At 39.7% G+C, this 12,131-nt stretch overlaps 1 protein-coding gene across 1 annotated transcript in view; it reads left to right on the forward strand.

Annotated features, from left to right (window-relative positions):
* Positions 1-12,131, forward strand: part of nalcn (sodium leak channel, non-selective) — a gene marked incomplete at both ends in the record, with an annotated part of 71,307 nt that overhangs the window by 24,850 nt on the left and 34,326 nt on the right. The window contains 5 exons of the mRNA XM_079253831.1: positions 3,904-4,035; positions 5,756-5,923; positions 8,430-8,621; positions 10,524-10,661; positions 11,196-11,270. Coding sequence (XP_079109957.1) covers positions 3,904-4,035; positions 5,756-5,923; positions 8,430-8,621; positions 10,524-10,661; positions 11,196-11,270 — 705 coding nt within the window. The remainder of the gene's footprint in view (positions 1-3,903; positions 4,036-5,755; positions 5,924-8,429; positions 8,622-10,523; positions 10,662-11,195; positions 11,271-12,131) is intronic.

Consider the following 12,131-nt stretch of genomic DNA (forward strand, 5'->3'; position numbering starts at 1 on the left):
GATTCTGACATCTTGAGGCCATATCGGGCATGCGAGTTCCATCAGCTGCATTAGGCAAACTAGGCCATTTTTGCCTTTGAATGACAAGGAAGGCGTTATCTGGTGAAGTGCACGATATAAGGCATGGGTGAAAAAGAGAGGATTGTGTGGGGAAGATTAAAAGGTTATTCCACAGAGCTGGATGGGAAGACGGTATCTCCAAGCTCCCTGGCTTTTCTTAGTGTGATTCCTGAAAGCTGACGGAAAACATGGGAAAAATCAGGACCTTAAGAGAATCCGCCCTGTCATACACACAAGCATGTTGTTTCTGCTCTCTGTCAGTTGGCCTCTGTTTCTCTTGCTCCGTCACACAGACACACACTGGCACATGCGCACACACACACACTGCTACATTCAGCTAAAACACCCATGGGTGAGAGCGTCTGTTTTCCTGAAAATGTCAAACTGCTTTGTCATGTCCAATCTCAGTCAGGGAGCTAACCTCTGTCTGCGTAGATTGGACATGTGTATGTTCTGCTGAAGCACCCATCCTCACTGCTATCCAGCCAGTCAGCCTGAGAAATTTGACCAACACAAAAATATGAATCTACATTGTGAGCAAAAAACACAAAGTAATTTTTTTTTTTCTCAGGGAAAGTTCATTAACTGTGCACACTGTATGTGCACTACGTCTCTGCGAGAAGGGACATAACTGGTTAAAGATCTTGTTTTGTTGACCTCCGGTGGTTCAAGTTCTGGTAGTGTACAAATTTATGTGAGAGTGTGTTAGAACCATAGACTGTATATAAAAAGATAGATGGAGCCTCCGTGACGTCACCCATAGGTTTCTGAAGAGCTGAATTGAAGCTTGGTTGAGGGTTCCTACCATCACCATCTTGGCACGGACTTGCGTGTCATCTCGCCTGGAAAAATACAAATATGGGCAAAGAGGTGGAGCTGAGAGGGGGGCTGTGAGCGTCATGGTGGGTGATTGACACTGAGCGAACTCTGAGCTGCCTGTAGCAAAGAGCTTACCGAGCTAACCTGGAGATAACAGGAGCCAACCAGCTAACAGAGGTAAGCGGGCTAAAGCTAAGTCACAATGTTAACCAGCTAAAAACCGCGGTTGTTCTGCCGTCTTCTTTCTTGAAGTGGGAGATCGGGTACCTGTCAATCAAAAGGACCCTAAATATGCCGAATTTTGAGATTAAATCACTTTTAAACAGGCGAGTTATAAAAAAATTCACTCCCTCCACAGTTGTCATGAAGGTAAACCTGACCTATTAAACCAAAAATGGATTTTTGAACCAGGCTGTAAACATGTTTATTTCTGCTGTGAAGTTGGTCTTTTTAACATGGGAGTCTATGGGGATTCACTCAGTTTTGCAGCCAGCCCCTAGTGGATGAAGGGGGAACAGCAGTTTTATGCACTTCTGCATAGGCTTCACTTTCAACCGCCTTATATCATATTAAACGCAGCAGAACACTATGAAACGGTGGAACAGAAGTGAAACTAAACTGAATAAGGCAAGAAAATACTGTTTCGTAAAGCAGGTTATATTGCTTCTTATTGTCATAAGAGATATTAGGTCAGTATTACCGGTTTTGTTTACACAATATTATCATATAAGGGCAAGGGACCAGGAACACAGCGAGAAAAGTTGTGCCAGTAAAACCCAGACATTTATTTAGGTGTGGACCAGACTAATCCTGTGGTGTGATGCAACTGCTGGTCAGTAGAAATCATTACAGTACTTTATACCATGGTCAGTGATCATTCTAATGACAACTGGTGTGCTGTATTTTTGTACATACACACATAATTTGCAAGTTAAATGTCACTGTAGCAATGCATTAACCAACTGATTCAGCTGTCTTTTAAGAGGTGAACAAGAGAAACGCGCTGTCACTTGACAGTGGTTGTTTGGCATAAGAACTACATCGTGGCCAACATTAAATATTTCCTTTACTTTAGTCTATTTAGCAAGTATTGTAAAAAAAATATTTTTTTTACAATATAATGTTTACTGTGTGGGACCATGGTATAACCGTGAAAACCTCTCGGATCCGTGCATTACATGGATATCTCTCGTTGTGGTGTTCTAGACTCCGGGTTGTGCGTTATAACCGTATAATGGACGGCTCCTCATTGTATAATCATAACCCATGTTGTGCTTAAATATTTCAATTCTCTATTTTGAAATCCCAGTTTTTGTAATGAATTACTGCTGAACCTCAAATCTTTGACGAAAGATTGATGTCACCTTACCCTATTTGGATAACACACAGTGGATTTGAAAGACATACTTATTGATTATGAATTATTAGTTACCCTTTGCATACTGTGTATACCTTTCCAGTTTTATTTACCCATTGGCCGATGCCTTTGTGTCATTTCCAGTTTGTTATATTGTGTGTTGTTTGGACCAAGGCAGGTCTTCATACTGTACTACTGTCAGTGCTTCTTATATATGTTATGGAAAAATTAGCTGTTATTGGATTACAATTTCTTACTCCATAGTTAACGGTCATAAAACTAGAGAGAGGGAGATTAATTGTCATGATTAAAAGAACTACAGAACGACACATAGGAATTGAGATGCCAACAGTCTATGTCATGGTTATCTGCTTTATTGAAGCAAGCTGCACATTTTATAGACTTTTCGCACCTATATCAATGCCCTTGCTTTTTATATAACATTTTCTTTACGTTTGCATTTTATTTGGTGAAACTAAATTCTCCCTCTCTTTCTTTTTCATTTTTTAAACTTTTCACAAATTTGAACGCGGGAAGCTGGGGTCTATCCCACCAATCATTGGACAAGAGGCAGAGTGCATCCTGGGCAGGTCACCTGTCCATCGTTGGGCTTCTTTACAGCAATGAACGCAGTTTATTTTACTCATAAGTTTTTATCGATATGAAGCACTAAACTCAGTACCAGATCAGACTCTCTAGACTTGAAATACTTTGTTGTAAGTGTATTTGTGTGTAGGAGGGCGGATGGCAGTAGTCCCACTTTCCCGGGGCGAATTTGATCCTTTCAGCAAAGCTGCAAACAGTCTTCATCTGTCCCGAAGTCTTCATCATTTTTCTTTCTTTCTTTTTTTTCAGTTTACATGGAGGTCTTTTTTTAGGATGAGTGATTCTACCCACTCACAAGCTGTTCATCGTGCCATATATGTGTGGAGTTCAAGGTTATGATAACATCTGTCCCATTGTTGCTAAAAGAATGCTTAGTTACTCTGATTGTCTGAAAGAGGAGCGTGCGCTTTATCTGGCTTTGTTTTGTAGTTGTGTGTGTCTTCAATTCTTTTTCATTATTTCTTGTTGTTGGAGGCGTTTAAAAGGTGTACATTTATTGCTTCTTTCCTGAATACACCCTGATTCTGCTTCCTGGATCGATGTTCCTCACAGTGACTGAGAAAAAGTTCCTGAATGCTTTGGATCTCATGGAGTTTAACATCTGGACCTCTGCCTGTTTTTTAGATCTTCACACATATTTCTTCATTTTTCAAACAATGTGTCAACATTGACATATTTCTTCTCTGTTTTATGTTGGAGGTTAACTGATAAACGAAAGAATTTGTCAGTTGTCAGTATTATTGGTTCATCTGTGGTCTAGACGCAGTCAAGGGCAGACAAACATGTAAAACAGCCAGTCCATTTTCTGCTGATCTAAATGCTCATTACCTTTTAAGATGTTGTGCCACTGCTAAGTGTTGCCTATCTATAATGACACTGTCTTTTCCTGTCAGGAAATATTGTCTCTTAAGATCCAAACAAAGACTTGTTTGTTCTCAAATAAAGAAGAAAGAAAGAAAAAAAAAATGTGACAGTTGTCGACTTTCCTTGCATTTTCTCTTTGCTTATGTTTTTATCGCATTGTTTGCATAGCATAGCTGAATACTGCTCTGTTTCCACAGCAAATGATGCGGTCCTCTGTGTTCCACATGTTTATCCTGAGTATGGTTGCTGTGGATGTCATTGTTGCTGCCAGCAACTACTATAAAGGGGAGAACTACCGCAGGCACTATGACGAGTTTTACCTGGCTGAAGTGAGTTTTTTTTTTTTCTTTCTCTACATCCTTCATCACGCCCAAACATTATTATTATTATAATTACTATTATTACTACTATTATTGTTATTATTATTGTTATTATTATTATACTCTTCATAATGCCGCTAACTGTTCAAAGTAATTTGACTGTATCTTTGATTTAAACCTGCACAATTTTGATTGCATTCTTTGCTAAAGATGTAAAAAATCTCCAATATGTTTAATAGATTTTCCCTACCACAGATGTCCTTATCTAGGTGTCCTATTGCGTGCTATTGTATGGATTTAATGCGATACAATCTGAATTCCCATTCCTGAGATATATAATCCAACTGATGTGCACAAGCTTACAACACTACATGGCTTTCTTTTTATTATAATCTTTTAGAAAATACACATGCCCATTGCTCACAGGCAAGCTAATTTGCTGCTTTGTATGGAGAGGTAAAAATGGTAAAAATCCATTCTCATCATACCTCTTACCCTCACACACAGCTGAATGAAGGAGATAAGAAAGAGGATACAAACAACACACACAGAATATTACCTTCTCTTACTCCTTCCATCCATATCATACAGGCTTCGATCTGCAGATTTGTTCTAATCTGTGTTAAGGCTGTGAAGAGAAGATGGGAAGGCATGGGAGACCATGAGCTGAGAGTAAAAAAAAATTAAATGCATGTTCGGTTGGTAGGGTGCCTACTTCATTCCCTCTTTCTTGCAGTATTTCCTTATCATGATAGTAACAATAAAAATGAAAAGTATTTCAATCCCTTTTGACAAAGAAAGAGTGAAAAATGATTCTGAGCCACTAAAAGAGACACCATTTTAAAACAGAACAGACATCGTCAGTGTCACAGAACCAGATATTGTCACGATATAGAGGTGGTGGTGAGGACCCAAAAGCAGAGATGGGAGCCAGAGATGCAGAGTCAGGATGTTTATTTCCAAAAACCAAAAAACTGAAGGCAAGAAAACACAGGATGCATGACAAAAGACATCTGAACCTAACAATGAACCAGCAATGGGGAACAGAAACCAAGGGGTATAAATACACAGGAACAAAACGAGACACAGGTGAAGTGAATGAACTAAATGAACCCAGGTGAACTAATGAACAGTAGAGCAAAACAGGAAACAAAAAACAACACTATGAAATGAAACAGGAACCTAGAGCACAAGGCGAGACATACCGTGACAGATATACTGTATGTTGTTTCTACAACGACTTCACCTCCAAGTTCCGCAGCTCCTCATTCCACCTCGAATTTACACTTCTGTTCATGTAGAAGTGTGACCCACTCACTCCGCTCTCTTCTTCATGGTCATCCTCTTTGAAGTTTAGCGTTTCACAAACATTACGGTGCATTATTGCTGAGCGTACAGGGTACACAGTTAATAGCCTAACAGCTAGCACTAGCAAGCACAGCAAACTAAGTTCAGACTGCGTCATCCCAAATATTTGATGGGCAGTTTTATTCTCAAATGCTTTCATCTGCTGTTCAACTATAGCCAGTTGGTGTATCTCCTCTTTTTGATCCATTCTTGCTACAAATCTTGCACTGAATTGGTGCAGGTTGTCTAAACATAAAGCATTTTGGTAATGATGCTTTATGTGACTATTGTGAAAATCATAGTTCATAAGATATTAACAGACACGTGAACCGAGTAGACGTATAATCCAACAACAATTTGCATTTTCTTCCTTCCATCTCAGGTTGCTTTTACCGTGCTGTTTGACCTGGAAGCTCTTCTGAAGATTTGGTGTCTCGGCTTCACTGGCTACATCAGCTCCTCTTTGCATAAGTTTGAATCTCTGTTGGTGGTGGGCACCACACTGCACATCTACCCTGACCTGTACCACTCCCAGTTCACCTACTTTCAGGTATGGCCATATAGAGATGAATGCATAACATTTGTGCTCATTTGGAACTTTTTTTCAGTATGGATTAAACGTCTAATAGAGATGCATATATAACCAACGCTTTAAGATACTGTGATATTTTTTTACTTGTGTACTCAGTAGTGTCCTACACACAGTATTCCTCACATTCCCAACAACACTGACCTAAAAATGTGTGTATTGTTTACAACACTTGCATGTGAAGTAAAGGACTGGGTAATCCTGATTATCTTGGAGCTGGAATTAATGGCAAGTGAAGCCTTTAGCCACATCATGGGTGCTTATTGTCATGGTGGGCTATAATATTTTTGCACAGAATTCCACATCTCAAATGTGAAGACTTAGTTTGAAGACATCAAGGATCTTTTTAACCAAATCAAATCAAATCCAATTAAAATTCATTTATAGAGCACTTTGTAATACATAAAATAAGACTCAATGTGCATAACATTAAAAATATAGTGATCACATCCTCCATCCTCTTCAACATGGTTCAGAGAATGTGTCTTCTTTAGAACAGAACAGCAGTGGCGTAAGATGGGTTTAAACTGCATCTAAAATATCATTAAACATCTGTTGTTGGTGAGTTTTGTCTATCAAATCCTCGGCAGTGTATTACATCCAAAGAGAAATGCTAATTAAACACAACGATCGTCTTTGGTTTTATTATTTCTGGGTTCATCAGTTACAATAAGGGATCAGACTCTGATGCAAAGATAATATTGATTTTTTTTTTTCTTTTTAATTATAAGTAATAAGTTAAAGCAGTGCCCCAAACACAGCTCAGAACATATTCATATCAGCTTTTTCCAATGAAGTCCTTTGCTTTTACTGACTGATATTGAAGGGACATGAGAATGAAGTGCCTTACATACTGCTCTCTCAAACAAGTGACATTTAGACACAAGTGATTAACCTCATGATCCTGTGCAGAAAACAGATTTTTTTTCCTGGGCATCGGAGGAGAAACCAGGCACAGCAATCTGTACCTTTGTTTATTCTGTTTTACTTGAGTTGTATCCAACCGAGGGGCATTTTCTTGCTAAAGGTTAGCTAAAGGTTATTACCTTTCAGTCTATACAAAATGTCACAATGTTTAGTCCCCTACTAAACGCTTTGACACATACAAGGTTCAATGATTTTTAATCAACCAATGGAACGCACCTTGACACTTCCTCTTCATGTGCTCAGAATTGAAATGATTCCAGTTGCAGCCCAATTTTATAGGTCAGCCTCTCTATTCATGCTGAACAGCAGGATTTGGTGTCCTGCCTTCATTTTTCTGGTAGAGATTTGCTGATCTCATTCCAGTTATTGGAATTTGGCCACCATGGGTTTAACACGTTGGATTGGGTATCGGTGACACATTTTCCTGGTTAATTATCATTTCACGCATTGCTTTGGCGTGTAAGAGGCATAAGCCAGAATCACACACAGCTGCACAGCAGGAAAACCATTCTCTGACTGTCGTTTACAGTTAATCATTGGGATCAGACACACAATGCTGTTGGTGGTTCAGCCTACAGCATTTTGTTGCCCAGAATGAACTGTGGTTGAGTTAACCTCAAGCAGCACATTCAAGATACTTTAGTTCTTATTGCTTTGCAAAACAGCATTGCTAACATATACGGCAGTTTCAAAGATTGTGTTTGACAGTGGATTCTGATTGGACAGGAAATAAACATAGATCTTGCATCAGATACATGAAGCAACATATGGTTGCAAACCATTAAATAGATATGCAATAAAATAGCCATTAAATAGATATGCAATAAAAAATATTTTAAATTCAAGATTGCATCTAAATCCCTCCCACTAACACCTTGTTGATTATTTACCAAGGAATATAGAATGTAAAGAAAGACACGCCTTTTGTTTTGTTTCATCCTGTGTGAAATTATTCTCTTGGGCCTTTTTTACTCCAAGTAAGCCCCTTTTGTAAAATGGATTGTTGTCCTTGTGGTCAGTCAGAATTTGGAGATAATCTGTGTAATTAGTGAAAATATTTTCCTCATGTACTCTTTTAGACCAGTATCCTGTTTTTTCTTGCTTTATATCCAGGAAATGGAAGATAGTCTTTCATTTGGCTTAGTGTGGGATTCTAAAGAAAAATCTTTGGCCTGAAGCATCACAGAGAGGAGCTCAATCAATAGTTACTCTCTGGATTTCCAATCAAAGCCTGGCCAAGATTCATTACCTTTTGGGTGTTGTTGTCACTATAAGCAATATAGGGGCTAAGTCTGTTGACAGAGCAGGGCATCACAACACCGTTACAGTTGGATCAAGATCAATCCTCTATCTTTTTCAGTCGATATGTAATCAATGTGCAATGTCTCCAACTCCGGTATTTCTTTTCAACTATTTTTCAAATAGAACTGCTTCTTCTTTTCTGTGGAAACTACTGCTAAAAGCTTAAGCAAAAGGACTATGTAAGAGATGTCACGCCAACCACACAACTTTATATGAATAATGTCTTTCTTTCCGTCAGGTCCTACGTGTGGTGCGTTTGATAAAGATTTCCCCAGCTCTAGAGGACTTTGTCTATAAGATATTTGGTCCAGGTAAAAAACTGGGCAGCCTGGTGGTGTTCACAGCCAGCCTTCTCATCGTCATGTCAGCCATCAGCTTACAAATGTTCTGCTTTGTGGAGGAGTTGGACCGCTTTACTACTTTCCCCAGGGTAAGGAATCTCTATTCTTCACCTTGTCACCCAAGTAGGAAACAAAAACTTTGAAAAGCACGATGAAATCATTCATTCATTATCCTAACTGCTTAATCCAATGAAGGGTTGCAGGGAAGCTGGAGCCTATCCCAGTAGTCTTTGGGCAAAGGTACACCCTGGACAACTTGCCAGTCCATTGCAGGGCCACACAGAGACAAACAACCACTCACGCTCATTTCTATGGGCAGTTTGGAGCAACCAATTAACCTAACATGCATGTCTTTGGGCGGAGGGAGGAAGCCGGAGTACCCGGAAAGAACCCACGCATTCACGGGGAGAACATGCAAACTCCACACAGAAAGGCCATTGCCCAAACCTTGCCCCAGTCAAGGATTGAACCTGTGACCTTCTTGCTGTGAGGCCACAGTGCCTAACAACTATGCCACCACCATTCAGCCCGCGCTCTCTCGCCCAATGACTGCTGGAATAGGCTCCAGCTTCCCCGCGACCCTTCGTTGGATTAAGCATTTAGGACAATGAATGAATGAATGAAATTTAATTGGTTTGGGCTTTTTCCTTATTTGCAACAATGAGCTGGTGTTAAATTTGCCAAGTTCCACTGGAAATAAGATAAATGAACAAATAAAGCTGTCCCAAGATAAAAATGGCAGCACAATAAGGAATGTTATACTTTCTCTGGATACCACTCAGCATTGTTGGTGCTGTTGATACAGTAGTCATACGTCGCCTTAACATTGTTCGTAGCAGCTCTTGTCTGACACACTGACTCACTGGAGATGTATACATTCTGTCCTCAGTTTTTTCCAAACATGTCCTGAAGGACACATAAGTCACTATGTTGACTAACTTGACTTGCCAGTTTAGAAAAGTTGCTGTTGTTTGGAAGGAATATCCTTTGTAATCAAGCAAATCTAACATTGCAAATCATTGCATGTACTTCTTCTGTATGCTGGGTTAAGTTGACTGATTCAGGCAAGAAAAATACACCAAACTGAAGCTTAAAATTCATTTGAGCACTTCTGGATCGGCGCCTCACTGCGCAGGCCTGCAGGTGTTAATGATGAGCTTCACAGTCAACAGATGTGGTATTTCCTTTGATTTTTAAGAGCTCACAAACTCCCCTCTCTCTTTCTCTCTCTCTCTCTCTCTCTCTCTCTCTCTCTCATTAGTGGTATCTTTCCACTGTGTTTTTTCTGATCCTTCTGTCATTTAATTGATCCTCGTCAAGCGGGACATGAAGGGCTACTTGTAGACAACTGCTACTTGTATATAGTGTTACCCTTCCCTCTGCCATATTCCTCTGTTTCTTTGATGCATGTTTCACACACACACACACGCATATATGCATGGGAACACACAGACAAATCATATTTAATGATGTTTGGCTGTCTTCCCTATGGGCAGACATGTTTCTGGATTTATCTTTATCTGCAGTGACTGGGACATGGGAGCGGGTGGGAAGGGTTGGGGAGTAGAGCCGCTGTCTAGAAAAGAGATGCTAAGAAGGAAGTGCAGTTGTGCCGTTTGCCTTCTGGGGCCATTGTGTCACAGCTGGCTGTTCCCTACACCTTCAGCTGACCTCTGCCAAGTATATAAGAGGCCATGAGAACAAGTACAACAGGATATCTCACTCCTGGATCCCTTGCTTATGTTTAAAAGCCTCAGTCTGCAAGCAGGGGATAGACGTTAAGAAGGGGATTTGTGTATCAGCTGTGTGATATTTGCTTCCTGTAAAAAAGCACAGCTAAAATGTCAAATCTTTCTATCTCTTAGCAACATCCAACTAGCAATCCTCTTCATGTCCCATCCTCTGTTGCATATCTGATCTGCTGCAAAGTGTTGTGCCTCATTTTGTCAGCCTCTTGCATTTTACCTTACCTTGTCCCTTTCTTCTTGTAGGCTTTCATGTCCATGTTCCAGATTCTAACCCAGGAGGGCTGGATAGATGTCATGGACCAGACTCTGGTGGCTGTAGGTCGGGTGTGGGCTCCAGTAGTTGCCATTTACTTCATTCTCTACCATCTGTTTGCTACCCTGGTGAGAAACATTCTGTTCTGCTTCAAACGAGTCCATCAGCTTGAAGAGACTCTTAAAGTTCTGCTTTAATTACTTTGTGTACTCACTGTAATGTTCTTCTCACACCCGTATTGTCTTGTTTTGATCAGTAAAAAAACAGTTAGAAGACATAAATGTCAAATGGATGCATGGATTTCTCTCTTAATGCTTTCAATTAGTGCCCTACCCCTTTATTGTTCGTTGAAGTGGCACATCTAATCGTAGATAATCAGACTTGCAGGCGTAAGAAGCACTGACATTTCAGTCTTTGGTTCTCTGATGCAGGGAGTCGACAGACAGTGCAGACAGTTCCCTGATGACTCACACCTCACTCCAGATAGGCAACATGTCTTCCAGGACAGAACAGACAAGAAGTACAATTACAAAGTATAATTGTGTGTGCTGTTAACGAAATACAAAGACTTTGTTTTTTTTCCTGTTATGATGTTAGTAATGACATTGTAATGTGTTCACACACAGCAGATGTTCTGTTGAAGTTCCTTTGCTTCATTTTAGATTCTCCTGAGTCTCTTTGTTGCTGTTATCTTGGACAATCTCGAGTTGGATGAAGATTTGAAGAAGCTCAAACAGGTTAGCAGCTTTAAATATGCAGGTTTTTACATTGATTTTCGTAAGAACAATCGTCCTCTGGGAGTATGTAATTTACAATTCTTTTATATACATTTTGCAGTGATCCTCATATTGCTAAGAGTTTAGAAAGATGCTTGTTGTCAGTATGAAATGAAACACACCTCAACAGCCACAAAGTGCAAATTTCACCGAAGAAAGTTTTCGCGGAAGAGTTTGGTGAAAAAGTTGACAAAAAGCCATAAAATGTTCTTGTATAAAACAAGATATTGTTTGTTGCAAATAGTGGAAAACTAAAATGGTGAAGTACACTTGGCAATATATTTAAAATTGACATTTTCGCCTCCCCGTGATGTGCTCACTGATTTACCTGCTGCTTGACATTTTAGATTTTTCTTTTTTTTCCAGCTGTATTTCATTTCTGTTCCTACACTGGGAAGAAAAACAAGGCTGAAACATGCCCACATGAACCTTTGAGTGTTTTTGTTTTTTAATGTTTTTTTCCCCCATCGTGTCCTTTTTGGGGCTTGAGTAAGAGACCAATTAGCTTTTAAAAAAAAACAAAAACACACACACACACAGTCAAACTCCTGTTGAGGGATAAAGCTGGCGTTTATGCACAAAAACATGGTCCTCAGTACGAGAAACTGCTCAATGTGAACAGCACATTCGGTACTGTAGCAGACAAACCTTTACAGGGAAGTACTTTTTGAATGGCTGCAGACTTAAATGCAAATAGATCAATCACCTTGTCTTTTCTGTTTCATCCATTTAATCTCTTTACATAAATTAATATGTATGCTCATCAACTTGAACACTGTCTTGCACACACACTCCTATAAGTGCTGTGCGCTGTCTGCTCTC

This window comes from Telmatherina bonti (assembly GCF_933228915.1).
Source record: "Telmatherina bonti genome assembly, chromosome: 15".
Classification (NCBI taxonomy): Eukaryota; Metazoa; Chordata; class Actinopteri; order Atheriniformes; family Telmatherinidae; genus Telmatherina; species Telmatherina bonti.